This window comes from Callorhinus ursinus, unplaced genomic scaffold (genome assembly GCF_003265705.2).
Source record: "Callorhinus ursinus isolate GAN/ISIS: 27379988/994484 unplaced genomic scaffold, GSC_fseal_2.0 scaffold21, whole genome shotgun sequence".
Classification (NCBI taxonomy): Eukaryota; Metazoa; Chordata; class Mammalia; order Carnivora; family Otariidae; genus Callorhinus; species Callorhinus ursinus.
Genome location: NW_027397083.1, coordinates 28,591,412 through 28,614,688, shown reverse-complemented (window position 1 = coordinate 28,614,688; position 23,277 = coordinate 28,591,412). Strand labels below are relative to the sequence as shown.

Below are 23,277 nucleotides of genomic sequence, written 5' to 3'. Positions count from 1 at the left end.
CCTCCATGGCCTGTTTCATGCTTTTTCATTGTCATAGTCAGTAACACACATGGGCTTATACTTTCTTTCCAGTTGACATAGAAGTGTACCAAACAAGTAGTAAAAGTCTTCCTGAATCTTATTCTTCAGAAGAAATGACTGGTTTTTTCAGTTTTTCTAAATTCTTTTATTAGTTATAGATTTGATCAGTAAACCAATATTTCTGTTTTTTTAACTTATCAGTATTAACAAGAGGATCAACTGACTCCTCATATAAGATGTAAAGAATTTAGGAAATGGCTGAGAATTTGGAATTATAAGACTGGGAATTTATAATAACTGTGATTAATATGCTAAGGAATCTAATGGAAAAAGCGGCTGTGTGCAAGAGCAGATGAACACTATCAGTAGAGAGACAGAGATTCTAAGAAAAAAGAAATGCTAAAAAGAAAAACACTGTAACATAAGTGAAGAATACCCTTAATGGGCTAGCCAACTGCTTTTCAAAGGACCAGTGAGCCTCAAGGTAAGTTACTAGAAACTTCCCAAACTGAAAAGCAAAGTGAAAGAAAGACTGAAAAAATGGAACAGAGTGTTCAAGTGCTGTGGGATGATTACAAAAGGGGTAGAATACATAGAATGGGGATATTAAAAAGAGAAGAAGGAAAGGAACAGAAGATCTATTTGAAGTAATAATGGCCAAGAGCTTTTCAAATTATTTGCAGGCACCAAACCACAGATTCAGGTAGCTCAGAGAACCTGAACCAGGATAAATAATAATAATTTTTTAAGACCCCCCCCCACCTAGATATTCAGTTTCTGGGGCTGGAGAAACCACTCTATATGATACTGTCATGGTGGATGCATGATATTCTGTATTTGTCAAATCCATTGAGTTATACAAGGAACCCTAAGTAAACTATGGACTTCACTTTATAATAATGTATCTGTATTGGTACATCAATTTTAATAAGTGTGGCACATTAATGGAAGGTGTTAGTAATAGGAGAAACTTTGGGGGAAGGGAGAAGGGATGGGGAGAAAGAGTATATGGGAACTCTCTGTACTTTCTGTGAAGTTTTTCCATAAATCTGAAAGTGCTCTAAAATACAAAATTCATTAAAAACGAATAGGCAAACCACCAACTGGATGAATATTTATAACACACATAACTAAGGAAAGACTCATTCAGCATAAATAGAAACTCCTACAAATAAATAACCAAAAAGGGAAACACTTAATAAAAACGGGCAAAACTTAGACACTTCAAAAAAATACAAGTAGCCAATAAGCACATGGAAAGATGCCAATTTCATAAGTCATTTTGGAAATGCAAATTAAAACACAATGAGATGCCATTTTATACTCATTAGAATGACTAAAATTCGAGAGACTGGCAATGTTTGTTAAGAAGGATTTGGGGCTCCCTGCTCAATGGGGAATCTGCTTCTCCCTCTGCCCCTCCCCCTCAGCTCGTGCTCTCTCTCTTGCTCTGCTCTCTCAAATACATAAATAAAATCTCAAAAAAAAAAAAAAAGGAAATGTGCCATGAAGGATGAGGCAGCTCCAGAGAGGGAGAGCCAGAGCAAAGGCACAGGGGTGGGAATGAGAAGGGACGTGTACATGGGGTTCCACTGGAGGGCGGGGACAGGAAGTCACAGCAAGATGACCTACCTCAAACCTTAAGCATGCTTTGACGTCGATTTGTCCGGTTATAAAACTCAACTTTGTGCTTGCACAAACTGACAATGGTGAAAGAAAGAAACAGATGGTGACTCAAATCTGAAAAATGGACGTTTAGCACAGCCTTGGTGTAGAAATTCATCATTTATTCATACATTAAGTCATTTATTCAATATACATTCATTAAGCTAGGGAGATATTCTAGGGCCTTCCAAAATCAAAGAAGATTGCTCTTTGGGGCTAGACTGCACTTTAATTCTTTTAATTTTATGGAGACAGATGGCAGGAGGGTGACCACAGAAACTTGTGAAGGAATGTTCTTCTAGTCCCTCCTGAGTGCAGTGACCAAAGAGAATTTTGACCTTTCCTGCACTGTGTTCGGCCTCTGCTGAAGGTGGGATTCTTCAGAAGGGGACCCGAGAGTTGGCAAAGCCCGGGATGGTGTGAAGGCCCTGGGTGAGGCCGTCCTTGAGGTGCTGCACTTCAGTGTTCACCTGACAGGCGCTGTCTCAGTCCTCACGAGGAGGAGCATTATCTCAACTTCAAGCTTTGTCTTAAAACCTTAGGTTTTAAGATCAGGGAGCTCAGAGGCTGAGAGAAGTCAAGAAAACCTCCCAAACTAATGGGGAGAAAGTTGGCTCTCAAAGCCACATGTGTCTGACTCAGGACACCAGCCTGCTCCCTGCCATCTCCAGAGTTTCCTGAGGAAGGCTGGCTTCCACTTTCATCCCCTCCTGATATGTCCTGCAGAGCCCTCTGGAGGACCATCTTGAGGCTCTTGTGCCGCTGTGGCCACCGCTGTCTACAGGAGCCAACGAAGAAGTAAATGCTAGGGTTGACACAGCTGTTGACACAGGACAGGGCAATTGCAGCCAGATTAAGATGCCCGAGGACTGTATCAGAACTCATCCGAATCCAGTGTAAGAGGAACCAGTGAATGCCGAGGGCAGGCCGCAGAGGAGGAAGACCTGCACTGTGAGCACCACAGTTGCGTACAGCCTGGTCACCTGCAGCCGATGGGGGCCACACAGCAATCGGGTCAGCAGGGCCAGGCTGGACCCAGAGAGAAGCACAAATAAGAAAATCAGCCAGGTGGCAGCAATGAAATCAAATGCCCAACACCAACCATCGTCAAAATCTCGTAACAGGAAGCCACAGTACTTCCCTTCCAGGCTGCTCAGCAGCAGGGACAGGGCCCAGAGCAGGGCACACATCACAGTTGACATGTATCTTGGGCGGTGGCAGCGGTACCAGATGGGACACAGGACGGACAGGCAGTGCTCCGTGCTAATGGCACTGAGAATGCTCAGGCTTGTGATGTAGGCAAAGGTCCACACGATGATGAAAAACCTGGGGATGGAAAGGGGCACAGAATGGAAATTGACGAGTGCCTTCAGAGAATAGACAACCTGGAAGGAGAGGAAGAGGAAGTCGGCTCCTGCTAGGTTGAGGATGTAGACGGAGAAGGCGTTCCTCCGCGTGCGGAAGCCCAGGAGCCAGAGCACCATCAGGTTTCCTACCAGCCCACTGAGGGCAAAGGTGAGGCTCAGCAAGGCCAGGATCAGGATCTCCACGGGGAAAGTTTGCAGGAAGGCCTGGTCACTTCCATTCACTGGTGTGAGTGTGCTCTCCCAGGCTGGGGCAGTGGGATCGATGCTCAGAAACCCTCCACTGGTATTCCTGGGAACACAAACACAACTTGAGCACCTGCTGTATGCTCACTGACTCTCAGGGCCACTCTGCTACATGGGGATCATGGTCTCCATGTTACAGAGGAGGGGAAAGGAGGCTTGCAGAGATTAAGATACTTGCTGGGGACGCCTGGGTGACTCAGTCGCCTAAGCCTCTGCCTTTGGCTCAGGTCATGATCCCAGGGTCCTGGGATTGAATCCCCCATCAGGCTCTTTGCTCAGCAGGGAAGCCTGCTGCTCCCTCTGCTTGTGCTCTGTCTCTCTCAAATAAATAAATAAAATCTTAAAAAAAAAAAGATACTTACTGAACGCCCCACTGCTTTGGAATTCTGGAACCTGGATTCAGACCAGTTCTCTCTGGTCTCTAAAGCCTGGACTCTTTCTACTGCAACATGGACCTTCTACTGCCATGGGAATATTCTATGGTTCAAACACCTCTTCTAAGCATGTCAGGTCTGCAGCAGGCAGGAGGAGACAAGTCTGGACAGGTTATGTGTGGTGAGAACGGGACTCTGAGCTTGGCATGCCTTCTGCCTGGGACCGAGATTTCCTCTTAGGGGCCAGGAAGTTGGAAGACCCAGGCATGCCCTGTGGACAATCTCAGTGACTGCAGATGGTCTATCCCTCAGAAAGGAGATCATGATATAGGATCATGAAGAGAATGTGACCTCTTGCAATGGCAGGTATGAGTATGGCCAAGCTTCTTGGCCAGAAATGGCCCAGCATTTCGGCTTTATAAGGACAGGAAATAACTTTCCTCCTGGCCATTAGTGTGTCCCCAATACCCCACTCTGTTGTGGGGGACACAGTCTAAGTCACTCTTACAATGGATTTCTTCCTAGAGCAGTCAAAATCATAAACTTAAAATATTTATAAATATGTGTGTACCCCACCTTAAAAAAACAAACAAAAAACCCCTCATAAAACTATGTTCCTTTCTCAAAGCATCTATTTTTTTTTAAGATTTTATTTCTTTATTTGAGAAGGAGAGAGAGAGAGAGAGAGAGCACAAGCAGGGGGGAGGGGCAGAGGTAGAGGAAGACTCCACTGAGCAGGGGGGACGCGGGGCTCCATGCCAGGACTCTGGGATCATGACCTGAGCTGGGGGCAGACCCTTAACCGACTGAACCACTCAGGTGCCCCCATTCTCGAGATAATTCTGAAGACATGGCAGCAGATAGAGAGGTGCAGATGGTCGAACGAACAGCCTGAGGAGTACCATGAGAAATTGATCCAATCACAGAGAGAGAGAAAGTCCCAGGAAATACCAGCTGTGAGGAGGCCACAAGAAGAGATGGATTTTGGGCGCCTGGGTGGCTCAGTCAGTTAAGCGTCTGCCTTCGGCTCAGGCCATGATCTCAGGGTCCTGGGATCGAGCCCTGCGTTGGGCTCCCTGCTCAGCAGGGAGTCTGCTTCTCCCTCCACCCTTCCCCCCACTCGTTCTCTCTCTCTCTTTCTCAAATAAATAAATAACATCTTTAAAAAAAAAGAAGAGATGGATTTTCTCCATTTGCCATCAAATCTCATTTCCACCTTCTCCACCCTTCTCTGCGTCCGCACCATGCTCTCATGCCTCTCTCTCTGGCTCCTGGGTGTTTTCAGTGAAAGGGAGACGCGGAACCTGGGGGCGGGAGGAGGGTGATTGGGCGTTTGTGACTTTCTGGCTGTCTCTCTCTGCCAGGCTGTGAGTTAGCAGTGGACGTGTTGCTCTGTCTAAGGACTCCTCCCCTGTCTGATGGCCCTTTCCTACAGCCACGGTCCTCCTGAATTCTGGTAACTCCTTCCTTTTCCCCTTCAGGCCTTGTCTCTGGGGTCTTCAGCAGAATCCCTTATAGATTTCCCTTAGCTCTGCCCATACCTACGTAACCGATCCTTTCATTATGCTCCTCAATTACCCCATTAGTTTGTGCCCTATATTTTCTGCTTGGACAATGTCAGATACAGGATACGAAGGGGAAAAAACCACCTTTGAATAGCAAGCAAATCTGTGAAACTTGATGTTATTAAAACAATTTAGCTTTGGAATGTTTTTTTTTTTTTAAGATTTTATTTATTTATTTATTTGAGAGAGCGAGAATGAGAGAGAGAGAGAGAGAGAGAGAGCACATGGGAGGGGGGAGGGCCAGAGGGAGAAGCAGACTCCCCGCTGAGTGGGGAGCCCGATGCGGGACTCGATCCAGGGACTCCAGGATCCTGACCCGAGCCGAAGGCAGCCGCCCAACCGACTGAGCCACCCAGGCGCCCATAGCTTTGGAATGTCTTGCCAGGATGCCATCTTGCTCCCTGAATTAAAATTAGCAAAATACATCTCTCCATAGTTGCAGATGTGAATGTTTGGAGAGAAAGAGAGAGTATAAGGAGATAGGAAAGAAACCAGAAGAGCCTGGTGGACCCCGTGTGGCTCTCCCACAGTCCAAGTTACCAGCACCCAAAGCCCTCCATGAGGAAGCTTCATGTCTCCTGATTTGCGGGGAGGTGCCCCTGGCTTCCCGCACACCCTCCCTTAAGATGAATTCACAAGCATACAGACTAAGAGGAAGAAAACAAAACTGCCTTTGAAAGAAGATAGTTCTTGATCAAATTCTTACCAGAGCACCATTCTTCTTGCTGGGGGTAAAGGATAGAAAAGGAAGAGTTTTCCTGAAATTGAGAAACAGCGGAGAGTGCTTCTCTACTCTCCGGATGGCCGGGGGGCTGAGGCAGCAGGCGTGAAATCTGGTGACTGCCCGAGGCTTATCAAGATGCTGGACAGCCCCTGTGATTTCCTGCCCAAAGGGCACCAGCCAATGAGATCCCGGAGATGTGTCAGGCAAGAAACTTCACGAGATGTTTCTCATTTGCCCTGACTCCAATCCCTTATCTTGGCCTCTCCCCGTACTACCCCATCCGGTCCCCCTCCCTGTGAGGAATGGCTGTCCTGGAGCCTTTTGCTGCCCTCTGTGAGCCTGGGCAGTAAACCATCCACCAAGCCGCATGAGCTTCCATAGCTAAAGAATTGTTTGCTTGGCATTCAAGGCCCTGCATGACCTGGCTCACTTGATCTTTTTTAAATTTAATGACGGAAGCAATGTATGCACATTAGTTCTGTTTCAAATGACAGTGGGGTGTAAAAAGTGAAACGTGAAGTCTCTCCTACTCTCATTTTCCAATAGCAACCAGTATATCCAGTTTCCATTCTTAATTCTTTTTAGATGCTAATATTATGGCTTTGTATAATAAAACTATATTTCTGCTTTTGATTTGTCGATAACAACAGCAGGGAATATCGAGTTCCCTTATAAAAGATAAGGAATGTGTTAGCACACTGCACACATTGTCACCATTCTCCCTCTCCATCATGATATTTGTCAGCTAGCTCATTTTTCAGATCAGCTAGAGACAGCTAATATTTTTGGCCTAAGCTCCTATGGCTTCTTCTCATGTGCCCATGCTGTGGCCAAATTGAGTTCCTTGCCATTCCCTTTAAAAACTTAACTGTGAAGCATTTAAAACAATCAGAAAAATTTATTCACTCACTTATTCAGTGACCCAAAACTATAGGTTTGTTGTGAAGATTAATGGATTAATAATGTAACAGCTTAGAATAGGAACTCATAGTAAGTCTTACATACTTGCTAATTCTTACCATGGTTTTTATTACTATCTCTTTCTGGGAGTCTAATTCAATATATGTTAAAGTATCTTTTTCTGTGTTTCCATATCACTTAAGTTCTTATTTTCCATCTCTTTGTATCCTGGGCGATTTTCTGGGTAATTTCTATAGAGGCACCTTCTAGGTTACCAGTCTCTTTTGCACTGTGTCTAATCTTCTGTTTAATCCATTCACTGAATTTTAAATTCACTTTTTATGGTATTAATTTCTAGTAGTTTTTGTTTTTAAGATTTATTTATTTGTCAGAGAGAGAGAGAGAGCACAAGCAGGGGGAGCGGCAGGCAGAGGGAGAAGCAGGCTCCCCACTGAGCAGGGAGCCTGATGCAGGGCTTGATCCCAGGACCCTGGGTTCATGACCTGAGCCAAGGGCAGATGCCTAACAGACTGAGACACCCAGGCATCCCGAGCTGCTCACTTTCCTTGGGACTTTATCTGTGGGAATCCTTTGAGGGCTGAATTATAGCCGAGCTCCTCCAGAGAGGCCTTTTGTTTTCTTTTGCTACTTGACTGGGGGACCTTCCCAGCATGGCTTTCATTTTTTAGGATGTCCCCAGAAATCTCATCTATCATTTGAAGTGTTAGGACCACAACATGATACTGACTTGGGGCTACAAATTCTCAAGAGAGAGAATGTTTCTTCACTCAGAGCCAAGCTTGATCAAGCACTTTCTTGGTAGTTTATTTCTCACTAATGAGAAATACACTAAAGGTTTAGTCTTTGGAGGTCCCAACTTTTCGTGGGGACACTTCTCTTTGATTTCTGACCTTTGGGTTGTCCCAGAATTCTATTTCTAGGAGCCATAATCGGAAATATGAATCTCCTTCTGAGAGCAAAAGGGATTCCATTAAAGGAAGTAACTTTATCAGCTCTGTGCTTCAGAAAAGTCCCTCAGGCTGCCGAGAGGAGAATATAGAGAATATAAATGAAAATATAAATCTCTAGTCATACTTCTACAATGGAAACAACTGCACAAATACTTTGGTATATGCACACAAAATATCCAATATGCTGTTTTGTAATGTATAGTATATTTCCAATTTAATAATTATTAATTATGGAATCTGTTTGGTCTCAGTTCCTTCTCTGTAAAATGAGATGCTTTCCAGCAGTGATTAGTCTAAAACTAAGAAGTCCCTGGTGCCTGTGGAGGCCTCTCTACCCCCCTGTGCCCTCCCCCACCCCCCTTGGATATGTTCTCTACCAAAGAGAATGGAGATTTCAAATAAGGTTCTCTCCCAAGTCCAAGCTTGATCCCAAAGTGACTCTCATCTATCAGGTCCTTAATAGTTCCCAGAGGCTCCCCTTTCCATCCCTGTGATATACTCATCAGTCTAGGTGCCCTCCGTGGCCCAAAATTTTGTGTTTCGAATTCTTTTCATTAGAGTTGAGCATGCAGGGCAATGTCATTTAGAAAGTCCTTATAAAGAATAGTTTTGTTGTGTGGTATGCGTGTGTGCGTGTTGTGGAACAGTGTATATGAAAATATATGTGTAGCTTATTTTACTATGCGAATTTGCAGTTATATTTTGGGAGAGTGTGGCTCATCCCTGTATCTGAGCCTCTTCTCATTCCACTCCACGTGGGTATCACCAGCAGCTGAAAGCCAAGCACATGCAATGAAACCAAGCCCCGGGTTGGGGCGGGGGATGCATCCTGATGGTATCATCTGAACTCTGAATCCCACTATGCCTGGAGCCAGGGTTTCTTGCTGAATCTCAGTTGTTTAAAGCAATAATATCTATTTTTGCTAAAACGAATTTAATTTAGACCTATCTTTTGCTCACACAGCCACAAATATGTCGATATGAAAACATCGATCACATAGTACTTTAAGCATCTGAGGACATATTTCTCTCCTATTGCACTGTGAGTGCTTTGAGAATAAGGACCATGTCTTTGAATCCCATGCCTGGGACAGTGCCTGACCCAATGCTCAGAAAAAAAAAAAAATTAAGTATATGCACTTGTGTCCGCAAGCATGAGTGACTTAGTGATTGAATAAATGACTTGGAAAAGTGAGGATGGGGAATTCCTTCTAGCCAGAGAATTTTAAGGCCTAACTGTGAGAAACACCTGGGCATAGCAGAACAAAACAAAATGGAGACGAAGAATATTTGGCAGGGTAGTCCGCTTTAAAACTTAACACAGTATTTAAGAAGCCCAGTCCTCGTGGGAAATGGAACTCATCTGTAGTTGACTTAGATTCGGTTCTCAATGACCATGCAAGTCGGGGAGCGGTGTTTTGAAGGAATGGGGGAGCAGGCCACTGTGACCTAGAGAATCACAGGGGAGTCCAGGAACGTGGAAGCAGAATAAACTGGAGCTAGGAGTGGGGACAGAAAAGTCGCTGGGTTACAGGCATCACTGGAGAGTGGGCTCCACCGATCTCTTGTGTCTTCACAGCCCGGGCTGGAAGACAATGGCTGCGTCATCAGAAGTATGGTTGACTTATGGTGGCTGAGCCAAGGGCTGCAGGAGGAAATGGATCAAGATTAGCCTGAACTGGCTGGATGGAGGGAAGAACAGTCGCAAGACTTCAGAACAGGAAAGAGAAGTCAGTCTGGGGAGAGCAGGGGAGGACCGGAAGTGGGAGACTCCCTTGTGAGAGCCCTGTGCTTTTCTCAACCGGTTATGGTTGTTCATAGTCCTTGCAGAGGAAATCACACGGCTTCTCAGGCTCTTGATAACACCGTATCGGGCAGCCTCATCTACAGGGCTTTCCCTAGCCAGAGGACCAGGAGTTCATTTTAGAGTCAGGAGCTCCGGGAAGGACCCTCTGCTTCAAGGCAGCTCGGAGCTGACTTTCTACTGGAAGTGGAGGAGAAGGAAAGTAAAGACTTATTGAATTCTTTTCTTTCCATTCCTTTGCCTTGTTAGGTCAAACTGCTCTTGCTTAGACAAGATCTAGTTCCTCGGAAAGTCAGGGGATCATGGAGATAGGAGTTGTAGAGCTTCTAGCAGCTGTGTGGTCAGGGAAGCCTGCCGCCACCTTCATCTGACTGAGGAGAGCCAGCTTCTCCATCTGGTTCTTTGTTCCCTCAGATCTGCTGTCAGGGAACATAAAATACGGGCCTGGGATGCTTCCGGGAATAAAAAAGCTGGGGCGACCAATGCTCTAGTTTTCCTAGTTTATATTTCTTTTTCCTCTAAGAATCACTTAAGTTCATTCAACAAATATTTATTGAACGTCCTCTTTGCGCCAGGCACTGTTGCAGGCACTGGGGATAAGGAGTGAACATCGTAAAAATCTGGTAAAGGGAGAGAAATGTGACATTCCACGTGACACCACTAGGTGGTAGTCAACGATTATTGTAGGGATCATGTAACCCTTGGCTGGCCAGCAGGGGGCCCAGTCAGTGAAATTTGGGAAGAGGTCCCACTTAAAGTGGGCGAGTGAAGGGGAGCCCTGTTGTTTCCGGATGGTTATTCCTGGGTGGCAGTGTAGGGCAGTGTCTGTGAAATCAAACTCTGGAACGGTCCTTCCTGGTCTTAAATCCTGGTTCTAACAGGATTACTAATTAACTGAACCTTACTAACAGCTAAATTGCTTAATCTCACTAACCCTCGGTTACCTCAGTGAAATGGTGATGTCTGCTTATAGAGGTGTTGTGAGGTACTCAAAGACACAAGTGGGTGTTTAGCACGGGGTGAAAGCTCTATGACTGAGGAATGTGCTCATCATGGTCATCACCTTTATTAGCCCATTCCTTCCCTGGAATCCCACAAGGCCTCTGAAGCGTGGTCCTGACATCCAAGTGCCCCAGGCCAGCAGGGTCTGAAGCTCCTCAGCGCACATCGGCCTGCGAGTCTCTGGGCTGGAGCTGTGGCCTGGACGTGGCCCTTCCACCTGCCGTTGTGTGACTGTGGGTGAACCCGGTTTCCCCTCCTGTTGATGCGTCTCTGTTAGATTCCTTGTGTAAGCAGGGGCTGTAAACTATAAAGCCCTATGAAGATGCAAAGGATCATGATGGCTGCCATCACTCTCTTCACTCTCACAGGAACTTTTGTCAGGGAGCAAAAAGGGCCAGACTCCCTGCTCTTCAGCTTCCAGCAGAGAGCAGCTTCTCTCCATGTCTTTCTGGCTTCAGGGAACCCCAGTGACCTCCATGTCACCCTCTTCTTCCTGGGCTCCGTAAGGCCTGACTGTCACCTCGTGAGGCCTGCCCGTCTGGTTTTCTCCAGCTTCCTCTGCCTGTGTTTGGCCAGGGCGGGGTGGGGAGAGGTGGCGGCATTTCGCCAGGGAGGAGCAGGGAGAGGTAGTGGGGTCTTGCCGCCAGGGAGTGGGGAGGGGATGTGTAAACACCGTGGTGGGGGTGGGCAGCCAAGGAGGAAGACAGAGGTCTGCGCCCAGAACTCCCTGAGGGCTGGGTTGATCCCAGGCCTTGTTACAGTTGCTGGGTAGAGACGGACCCTGGGGCCCGGGAGCTGACAGATCTCTGTTTTAAACCAGCTCCTTGTATGAGGCCAGACTTTAGAAATCCTGTGCTGGGGAGCTGGGCCAGTTTATAGATAACTGTACAGTTTGGAGTTCTGTTTTGGGAGAATGGAGGGAAGACGTTGGAACAGACTATGTTGCAGAATATAAGCATCTTTCAGATACTAAACTGCCCCTGCCTCTAAACCTCTGTGCATGCAGCAAGCCTCAAGCTCCGTGCTCTTCCCCCTTTTCCGCCTCCTGGAATGCCCCTTACCCTTGTCCCAGGTCACAGGGACACTTTCCTGGGCTGACTCCACAACCCCTGTGCTCTGCCCTACAGACCCGACACAGCACATGCTGCTCTCTGCGGAGACTTATGATTGTGTCCTCCAGGTTGGAAACTCTCTGACAGCGGGGACCATGTTATCCATTCACTGGTTCATTCATTCATTTGTTCAGCAATAATCATGGAGCACCCATTGCCCAGCAGGCGCTGGACTGGGTGCTAGAATCTGCTCAGCGAGCCAGGCCTGAAATCCAGGTCCTGACTCCTGGCCCCGTGCTATTTCCAACACCCCTACTCCCCACCCACCTCACCCGGAGCCCAGGCACCTGGTTGTACTTTAGGGAAGCAGTGCTCAAGGGCCCACCTTCCTCTCACAGCCCCCACAGGTGGTCCCCTGGGGCATTTGCGGGCAGGTAGAGGGGGCTGGGAGGCACCTCTCGGCTGCCTCCCTCTTCTTCCTGGACAGTATCAATCAGGTAACAACAGAAACATGCCCTTCCCCTTACCACCTCTGCAGCCTCACATGGTGACCCCAGGTACCAGGCCCAGGCTCCGTGGGTCAGGCCTGATCAGCCACTCTTGGCCAGGTGACCTCAAGCAGATCCTCCAACCTCTCTAAACCTTGGTTTCCTCATATCTAAAAAGACGGTAGGATGAGTACGTTTTCCCTGAGGTCGTGTAAGAATTCTCTGAGACTCTGCGCCTTCAGTGAATGGGATTCTCGTCCTTCCTGCACCACTCTTCCCTCCCCTGAGGCCTGAGGGCTCAGGTCAACTCCCATCCGTGGCACCTTGGCCGACTCAGAGCTAAGAAGCCCAGTCTCCCTCTTCTAGCACCCAGCCCTAGATAGAGTAAGAATAAAACGGAATAAAACTGAAATAATTATGATACTTAGAATAATAGTAATGTCTATCTTTTTTATAATCCTTATTTTTGTGCCAGGCACTGTTATACATACTTTGCATTTATTAACTCATATAATCCTCACTACAACCATATGAAGTAAGTGCCATCATCATGCCCCTTTTCCAGATGTTGAAACTGGGACACAGAGAGGGTAAGGGTCACAGAGTCGTAGCTCCCAGAAAGCAAGAGGTATTCTGTGCAGCTGTGGTACAGCTCGTTACCACAGCAATGGCTAAGTTTAAAAGGTGAGCCTAGGATTTGTGAAGTGGAGCATGAAAGATTTCCAACACACCTAGAAACCTTTCCAGGGATGCCCAGATGCCCTGTGAGCCAGCCCGCTGCTGACTTGTCCTCCTCATTGGGCCCACCACGTGCAGTCATGTTTTGTGGGGTTTTTTGGGAGGGGGGGGGCAGAGGAAGAGAATCCTTTTTTAAAAGATTTTTAATTATTTACTTATTTATTTAGAGGGAGAGCACGAGCAGGGGAAGGGGCAGAGAGAGAATCTCAAGCAGGCTCCACACTCAGCATGGAGCTCGCTCGGGGCTTGACCTCATGACCCTGAGATCACAACCTGAGCTGAAACCAAGAGTTAGTGGCTCAACCGACTGAGCCACCCAGGGGTCCCAGGAGAGAGAGAATCTTAAGTAGGCCTCAAACCCAGCGTGGAGCCTGACGTGGGGCTAGATCTCAGGACACTGAGATCATGAGCTGAGCCAAAATCAAGAGTCTGGTGCTTTTTTTTTAAGATTTTTTTTTTTTTTTTCATTTGAGACAGAGAGAGATAGCAAGAGAGAGCATGAGCAGGGGGCAGAGGGAGAAGCAGGCTCCCGGCTGAGCAGGGAGCTGGATGTGGGGCTCGATCCCAGGGCCCTGGGATCATGACCTGAGCCAAAGGCAGATGCTTAACTCACTGAGCCACCTAGGCACCCATGTTTTGTGGCTTTTTTCTGTTCTTGAGAGTTAAAAATGTTTCTGTGGGGCCTGAAGATATTACCTTGAGACAGGAGGAGGGGAGAAGCATGGGGACCCTGTCTCCCCGCTCTGCTGTGCTTAGGCTGACTCTTGTTGGAGAGAACCTATACTTACGTCTCTACTGACTATAACCAGAGATGGATTATCTTCAGACATATGGACCATAAATTAACATTTCCTTGAGCATAAGTCTGCATTTGGCAATGACTCAGAGGTTTCCCAATCAACTGGGTAAGACTAAGGAGATGTCAGTTTGAGGAAGGTTGGTAAGGGTTTACTATAATGAAGGAACAGAAAGTGCTTGCTGGTTATTGATCATTGCTCTAATTGGGCATAGCTGTGGACTAACAAGCCCTGGGCCATGGTGGAGGCATGGGACTGAGCCCTGTTTGGAATTCTGGTTCTGGAGCTTTCTAGCTGAATGACAATAAGTCTGAGCCTGTCTCCTCTGTCTGTGAGGATGACAGTGCTCTAGCAGACATGAAAGGTGCTTTGTAAACCGGTGTGCGGGTTGTGGTGGTGGAATGGGGCATGATCATAACCGCTGCTAACACGGTCATGTCCGAGGCCCCCTCACACTTAGACTGAGGGTGCCATCATGAAACAGGGACTCAAGTGCCGTTGAGAGTCCAGATATGTCACCTAAATAAGGAAGAGGGCCCAAAGCCAGGAACTGGAGAAGCAAGCCAGAGCACCCCAGAGCTAGGAGAAGTAGCACAAGAAGATGGGTCAGGCAGAGGGATGATTCTGGAAAATATTTTGGATAACGTTCCTTGCTGAGACACCGGGCAGGTATGGACAGGTGGCTTAGTGGCCAGGGATGGGACAGACAAAGTTCCAAGTGTTTTTCTAGTAGAAAGTGTGTTGGCTTTAATATAGGAAGCTAGGGATACTGATTTATCATGAGTAGGCACTTTGATTATTTTTTCAAATCTACCTGTTCATTCTTATACAGCAGTCCCCTCCCTTATCCATGGGGAGCACGTTCTAAGACCTCCAGCAAATGCCCGAAACGGTGGGTAGTATTGAACCCTATATATACCATGTTTTTTCCTATATATACATGCATACCTATGATAAAGTTCAATTTATAAATTGGGCATGGTAAGAGATCAGTAACGATAATAGTAAAATAGAACAATCACAACACTATACAGTAATAAAAATTATGTGACTGTGGTCTCTCTCTCTCAAAATATCTTATTGTACGGTACTCACCCCTCTTCTTATGATGATGTGGGATGATAACATGCCCATGTGATGAGATGGAGGAGGTGAACGACGGTGTAGGCACCATGACGTGGCGTTAGGCGGCTACTGACTGTATTGACCTGACCTTGTTGAGAGGGTTGTCTGCTTCCCCACTGCGCTGACCATGGATGACTATAACAGTGGAAACCAAAACCATGGATAAAGGGGGGACTACCATGGTCTCTTGCTCTTTACTCACTTTTTATTCTTTTATTTCTTTAAACATATTAAGTATAATTGTTTTATATTCTATATCCCAGTATCTGAAGTCTCTGAGGGCCTGATTCTAAGGTTTGCTATTTCTGCTGCAGTCTCTTTCCTTGTATGCATTGAGCTGGTGATTGTGAACCCCTATTTTTAAAAATCTTATGACAATCCCATATGGCCTGGTTTGAGGTGCATTGCTGCAGGGAGGATTTTATCATTGCTTCGGTGGGGTATCGGGACATCCCGATAAAAGACCAGTGCCCACTTTAGATTTAAATGCTCATTTGGGGGTTTTAAGACCATGCAACCAGTGTCATTTCAGACTCTCACATCACACAAGGGTCATCCAGTATGTCTAAAATCTCAGGGACTTTTTCTCCCCAACTACTCCAAATCGGGGCTGACATAGACACTTTTCTGTTTTTGTTTTTATTTATATCGATCACCCTTTTTCTCATGGTATGAGACTTCCTGAGTCCTGGCTTTATGGGGAGGGGTCTCCAATTTGACTCCCCACCCTGAACGGGTACCAGAACTAGTGCCAAGTGTCACCTTTCCCTTCCTAGCAAAGTTCTATGCAAAACAGGTCTAGACCACAGGACTGTGTAGAATTTCCTAGAAGATGTGACCACTTCTTTTCACATGTACCCACTTAGACTAGGGTCTGGTTTCACTCCTGGCCCCAGGTCCCCCTTCCTTGAAGTCTCTACCTTTGGCTGAAACGCATTTTTTTTTTAAAGATTTTTTTCCCCCTAACATTTGGTATGTTTTCTAGGCAGAGAGTTTGAGAGCAGCCTCAGCATCACCTGGGAACTTTTCAGACACACAGAATTTGGGGCTCCATCCAGATCCACAGGAGCAGAATCTGCACGTTTGCGAGACCCCAGGTGACTTGCAGAGGTTGAGAACCATGGCTTTCCTCTATCATATCGCTAAAACAGAAGCAGGACAGGCACTTTTTTAGAAACATTTTTTATTGGGATATAATAGACATAACATTATAACAGTTTTAGGTGTACAACCTAATGATTCAATGTTAGTATATGTTCTAAAATGATCACCGCAATAAGGCTAGTTAACATCCATCACCATACATAGTTACACATTTTATGTGTGTGTGATGAGGAATTTTAAGATCTACTGTCTTAGCAACTTTCAAGTATGCAACACAGAATTATTCACTATAGTCACCATGCTGAACATTGCTAGGATGGGCACTTTGCATGGAGTTTCTTGAATAGCAACAAAACCAAACCTGTTCCTTTCTCCTGCACCTGTTTCTCCCTGGGTCCGGTGGCTGAAATGGAGAGAAAGACTAGCATTAGTAGTGACATCTCTGTCAGCTGCCTTTCTCAGCCCCACAGAGACCCTAAAGTGGCAGACTAAGCCCTGGGAAGATCCCAAGCTACGCATGACCCCGCCAGGGGATGGCTTCAGAGGTCCCAGTGCTGTCCTCGTTTGCAGGCCCAGGGAGCCCTGGTGCTTACTGAGGTTTCTTCTCCCACCCACTCCCTTCCTTTATGTTGTCCCCATCTACACGAAGGATCTTCTGCCTTAGTTTCTCTGCTCTGAACAGAAGCTATAGCTGGCCCTGAACCCCAGCCCTGACACCTTCTAATCTCAAAGACGGCTAGAATTTGTCACAATACTTTTCACTGCAGGTTGGGAGCCTTCTCTCTGGAAACCTTCAGCTACCAGCCACTCATACCTTAATGTAATGAAACTTCTTAAGAGTCAGAGACATGGGGGCTCCTGGGAGGCTCAGTCGTTTAAGCATTTGCCTTCATCTCAGGTCGTGATCCCAGGGTTCTGGGATTGAGCCCCGCATGGGGCTCCCTGCTCAGCAGAGAGCCCGCTTCTCCCTCTCCCTCTGCCTGCCGCTCTGCCTGCTTGTGCTCTCTCTCTATCTCTCTGTCAAATAAATAAAATTAAAAAAATAAAATCTTAATAAAAAAGAGTCAGAGACATGGCTAGGACTGTCTGGTTGATTGGTACCGTTTCCATCCTTACATAGAAGATTCCCATGGGTGTCCATAACACAACAAAGCTAAAGGACTTTGTCCCTGTATATTCAAAAAATCTATCCCCCTGGGAAAATTAGTAGAAAGAGGAAGCAGTCCAGAGTTCCTTGTTAGGAACCATAAAATTAGATGATTACTTTAAATTCCATGTAATAAGATATCCATTGCCATGCTTGAGCTGAGCCTTGCGTTACCTCCATCACATATTCAGTATCTTTGACTCTTTCAATTTGGTGGCCACTTATTGAGCCCTCATACTGAACCAGGTGCTGGGCTCAGTGCTTGATGTGCATCATCTCATTTAATCCCCACAACATCCCTTTGCAGAGATGAGATAGGTAAGGCTCAGGAATACCTGTGCAAGGATGAGGTGATGAGGCTCAGTCAATCCATTGTCTAAGGTCATGGGATTGGTAAATGGTAGAGCTTGGATTAGAACCTAGGTCTTTGATACCAAAGCCCATTTTCTTTCTGCTCCCTTTTGGACAGTACCCAGCAAAGTGCCTGGGACAAAGTAAGCCCTCAATAAGTATTTCGTGTTTTTTTTTTAAAGGTTTTATTTATTCATTCGAGACATAGAGATACAGAGAGAGAGAGAGAGAGAGAGAGAGAGAGGCAGAGGGAGAAGCAGGCTCCCCACCGAGCAGGGAGCCCGATGTGGGGCTCGATCCCAGGACTCGGGGATCATGACCCGAGCGGAAGGCAGATGCTTAACCATCTGAGCCACTCAGGCGCCCCGCGTGAACACTTTCTATATGTTAGTTCAAATCCTTATAACAATCCAGAGAGGTATTGATAATTACTTGTTTTAAAGATAAGAGTGAAGTAAATTTCCCAAAGTCATGCATCTAATGAGTTGTTGAACTGGGATTTGAATTCAAGCCTTTCTTTCTGATGCTTAGAGCCATGCACTTTTTTCTGTACCACCCCATCCCTCTAACATGGGACATCTAGTCTTGGGAAGGTGTCTCAGGGCTGACACATTACCAGTGGTGCTGGAGAGGGGCATATCTCCCTGTGGCTCCAGAGGACAGACCCTTGCATAGTGAGTGAGAATTACATGGAGGCAGATGGTGGCCAGAGATAGGGTGCAACTTTTAGCAAGTGTCTGACAAAGGGAGGGAGTGTGTGCCCCAGCACTGGAGGTGTTAGATGACTGTCTCTCCAGAAGGCCCAAACACTGGTAGAAGGGGACCTGAGTTCCCTTTAGTTCTGGTGGTCAGAGGCACTATCATTCTCTTGGTCAATTCTGGAAATCCCTGCAGAGGATGACTCAGAGCCATCCATTCTGAAAGAATAGTTCAGAAGAATATAGTCCTGGTTATTCTAGTTTCTAGAAAGTATTTGGAAAAGGTTTGATTGATGAGGAAATCATGGGGAGAATGACTCAAGGTCAGCTTCTTTCCTCCTTTGCTGGCCTTACCCAGCAGCCTTTCATAGGGGCCAAGTTTCTTCTTCACACACAGAAGTAGAAAGTATAACATAACATGTTATGAGTCCCATAACAAATGAGACTCAGTTGGGAAAAAACTGAAATCTCAAATAAATGGAACCTATTATGATTTACAATTGAATCCCAAAGTACTGGTCCCCTAAAAAGCTCTCTTCCAACCAGATAATCCGAGCTTAGAGCGATGAATGCTCTGAACTGTCCTTTGGAGAAAAGTGCTGAGTCAGTTTTCCTGAAGTCCACTGGCCTGGGGCTTCCGGCTACCTCCTCTATCACTGTGAAAATCTTCTGAACTGTGAACAGTAACAGTAACGATTTACATTTGTGAAGGAGGTTGCAACTGACATAGCACATCTGTGTTCTTGCCCCTTGAGCCTCTGAAGATTCCACGTGAGGGGTAAAGTCGGAAGTGTCACCACAAGACTCTGAAAATGGAGAAGTTAAGAAACTTGACCAAAGGCACATGGTTTCTAAGGAGCGGATCCAAGAGCTGAATCCAGATTTCTTGATTCTAAAATTCAGTTTCAGTTACTGTTTTTCATTTGACTTCTTGCATCAATGCAGATGCTCAAAATAAATAAATAAATAGTAGATAAGGAGAAGAGTTTAATTTTCATAACCTTGAAACCAAAAATGCTTCAGTGGATCATTTTGGCTCTACCTGTTCCCGGACGTCCTCAATTATTTCTCCCCAGTATCATGGCAGAAAAATCCTTTGGGGGCTCCATTGTGGTTAATAACAATGTTCATGCTTTTCACAAAGGAGGGCAGTGTTCATAGTGGCAGAGAGCATGGGTTCAAGTCCTGTCTCCTCTTCAGCTGTGTGGCCTTGGACGACTTAGTTAACCTCCCTGAACCTCAATTTCACACAGCTAACCTCATGGGGATGTGGTGATGATTCAGTGAAATAAAGTACTGGAGAGCCTTGCACAGTGTTCTGCACGTAGTAGGGGCTCATTAAATCTAGACTGAACATAGGCGTGTAAGGCGAGAAAGAACTGTAGGTGAAGACTCATTCTTGCAGCGCTCATTTAAGCAGCATTGAGTGAACACGTGCTCCATAGCAGGTGCTTCGGTGTGCATTGCTCATTGGTTCCTCACAGCAACCCTCTGAGGCAGGTATTATTATTCCCATTTTACACACGAGGAAACTGAGGCTCTCTTGCTAGGCACTGTCTGTCATATGTGTCAGAGCTAGGATTTGAACTGAGCTCTGTCTGACTCTTATTCCAATGTTCTACTCTGCAATAGAAGGTCACCAGTATGCACAGGTTGGATAGAGTACATTACTGATTAGGAGTGGTGACAGGAGCCCCCACCCCCACCCCAGTGGGGGTGTCCAGGGACTGGACCTCCAGAGCTGTGGTTGTTACGCTTGCTATGCAATTTTGAGCCAGTCACATCAGCTCTCTGGGCCTCACTGACTTTATCAGCAAACCAAGAAAGTTAGATCATCTGAAAGATCTTTTCCAGCTCTGGCCTGCTGCAATGCTCCTTGGATTTCAACAAAGATGCCATCCTGGAAGGGAGGTAGCATAACAGTGGCCCCTGAAATCTCAAATCAGTTTCGCCTTTTGAACCCATGTATTTCTGCACAGATTCAGAATCTGCCAGAGGAAAACTCTCTAATTAACCTACAGGGACTAACCCAGCTAGTAATTATCCCTATTATTTTTAATTGTATTTTATAAGGTGCCTTTCATCCAAGATCTCAAAGGGTTTCTCAAACATTCATTAGCGGAGCCCCACCCCCTCCCATGTGGCTATGAAAGGCAGCGACTGATTTTAATGTCAGAAAGAAGAGGTGGGGGCAGAGAGAAGGGGACTGAGATCCTGGGAGCAATTTCACCTCTGAGTTCAAAGGAGAGAAGAGACATGTGCCGGAGAAATCCTCAACTTCAAGAAGGAATTCAAGGGCTATTCAGTGAAGAGCAGATGGATCAGGAAACATTCCTCCTTTTTAAAAGATCAACTTCTGTCTTGTGAGTGCCTTAGAGAGGGCCATTCAATTTGGTTCAAATTTGATTTGCTTCATTTCACTTTAGACTTTTTCATCAGCTCTCCTTTGAGCTGGTCCCCAGCACACAGGCCTGTGCTCAGTGATGGAAGATTGTAAGTGAAGCAAGGTTTCAGAGTGTACCCATTGCAGGTTTGGGCACACTGGTACAAGCAAAGGGTACAGGAACCTCCCAGGAGAGCCCTGGTTGGTCGCCTTAAATGAACGGCTGAAGCCAAAGCTAAGATGCCCCAGCCTGTGGGCAGCTGCCGCCCCCACACCCCCAACTGGCAGTTGGTGGGGGGAGAATGAGTCTGGGTCCGTATGTTAAGTCCAGGGACCTGATTGACAAATAACATAGAAGGACCATTTTGAGTAGCTTATCATGAAGGCCACTCTTCTCCTTCCCTCCCCACTCCCCTGCACTATAACCAAGCCACCTGGGATACTTGTACCAAGTTCCTTTCATGCCCATTCCAATGAATAGATCGAAGAGATCACTATGGATTCTAAGAAGCTTCACTCTCCTAGGGTTAGGTCTGTGATCTCCTGGAGGACAGAACCCTGCCTGCCTATTCACCAATTTCCTTTGCACATGTTCTGGGCACAGATTAGTGGATGCTCAGTACATATTTGTTGACTAATAGGGCTGATCATGAAGCTGCTACCCTGTTTCTAGCCTTGCAGGATAGTCTGACAGAGGCTACAGAAGGGTCCTTTCCCTCCTCAGCTTGCAGATAGCTAGATCCAAAGGACAGCCAGGGCCATGCTGCTCCAATGACTTTAGAAGCCAAAGACGGAAGACACTGTTAAGCTGAGGGTGAGGGTGCCAGTGATGTGGTGACCAAAGACCCCAGGGTGACATGGTGTGGGAAGCAAGGCACGTGGTGTGAGGTAGCAAAGAGGAGGACTGAACTGGCTGCTGGGAGCATGGGGATCCTTTAGCAAGAAGGTTGGGACTTACAGGAAAGCTTCAGATCCTTTACTGATGGGAGCTCCAAGGGCCCATGACAGGTACTCTCGGGATGAAACAGCCTGGAGGGATGTGAGTGACCTGAGAGAAGGAGGAGGTCTGGCCTTACCCATAAGGAGCTGACAGTTTTGTTTTGGAGATGAGATTTGCACACAAAGCTATTAGAGAACAATGCAGGGAGATTTATCACTGAGTAGATGAGGAGTTTCCCATGAAGAGAGGGAGTCTTATTCATTGCCATACTTCTTGCTGGGCCTGATGAAGTTGTAGGTGCTTTTTACAAAGTACAAAGTGTACCAGATACACTTGATGATGAGTTGTCAAATTGGATGGCATGAAAGTTTAAACGGCCTAGATCAGAAAAGGGAGGAAACTGGAGGCCAAGATGCTGGGGAAGGCTTCAAGAGGGAGGAGGAGCAACAGTGGTAACTAATAAATGACGACTGAAAAGAATAGCCACTCACCTTGTCAAAGGGCTTTCCCATCACATGAAGCCTGTGTGGTGAGGACAATCCGGGGAGCATAATTACCCAGTGAGAGGACATCTTGCTGGGTTTTGCCTGCCTGGTGTCCACTCCCTTCTCTTCTGGGGGTGCCACCTTGTTTCACTCTCAGTCTACGTATTTCATTGGAGCTGCCATCACCTCTAGACCCAGACCCAGCCAAACAGAGTGCTGCACCCCCCTGGCCACAGAATTTGCTCAGGGATGACCACATGACCCAATGTGGGCCAGTGAGGACCCTCTTGAGAACTTCTTATGGAACTCCTGGGGGAAAGGCCGTCTTTCCTTTGGGGTTACGGAGCTGCTGATTGTGAAACTGGCTACCAGGTGGGAAAAGACCATCTAAAGATGAAGCTAGAACAGAAGAAACCAGAGCTGCAAGATAAATGGGACTTTGGTACTCTTGATAATTTCTCTGATATGTAAGTCAACATATTTCTTTCTTTTTAAAATTGCCTCTTAAGCCACTTAGATTAAGGTTGCTGTCATTTGTAACTGAAAAATCCTGGTTCATATGCCCATCTGGTGAGTGATATTGTGAACCAGATGTTGAGTCTTCTCATCCATCATCCATCAACCTATCACCCATCCATCATCCATCATCCACCCACCCATCCATCCATCCGTCCATCCACTCATCCATTCATCCATTCATCCATCCATTCATCTATCATCCATCTATCATTCATCCATCCACCCAATACACATACATTTAATGAATAAAGTGGTTGCACATGCATTTTTAAATGAATTAACAAATGGCTAATTATCATGATGTATTTGATGACAAAGATACATCCACCTCCCTTTAATCCTAGTAGAGATTGGTCAACAAAGTGCAAGTCAGGTTTTGAACTCAGAACTTGAATTCAGTAAGGAACTCAGTCCCCCTAGGCAATGCTGAGTTTCATCCGTGTCATTAGCACACAGCCAGACATGACCCTTCTAAACATGATTCAGTCATGCTGGTGCCACAGCCCAAACAAGAAAGTCCAGAATGTCATTGACAAGCATGTGGGTTTTCCTGTTGGAGCTGATGGCAATACTTCGAGCTCTGTGGTGGTGTCATTGTGAATTGCCAAAGAGGACTTACTTGCTCCAGCCTCATTTTTGTTCCTTGTGCCACAGAGGCCACATTAAACACAGAGCTGCTCAAGAACCATGGAGACAAGTGCCAACTCTTTCAGGATGACTCTGTAACACTCAAGAGTCAGAACACATAGAAATACATCAATTTCCTATATTGAACTCCTGTTTTCCAAGAAAAACTGCAACTCAGAGAAGAAGG

At 46.3% G+C, this 23,277-nt stretch overlaps 1 protein-coding gene across 1 annotated transcript; it reads right to left on the bottom strand.

Annotated features, from left to right (window-relative positions):
- Positions 1 to 2,324: 2,324 nt before the first annotated feature.
- On the bottom strand, positions 2,325 to 6,032 carry LOC112829797 (mas-related G-protein coupled receptor member X2-like). Its single transcript, XM_073904889.1, is given in 4 exon segments — positions 2,325 to 2,372; positions 2,374 to 2,606; positions 2,609 to 3,012; positions 5,942 to 6,032. Coding segments are annotated over 4 exon segments (696 nt in total). The 5' UTR covers positions 5,953 to 6,032.
- Positions 6,033 to 23,277: the final 17,245 nt, after the last annotated feature.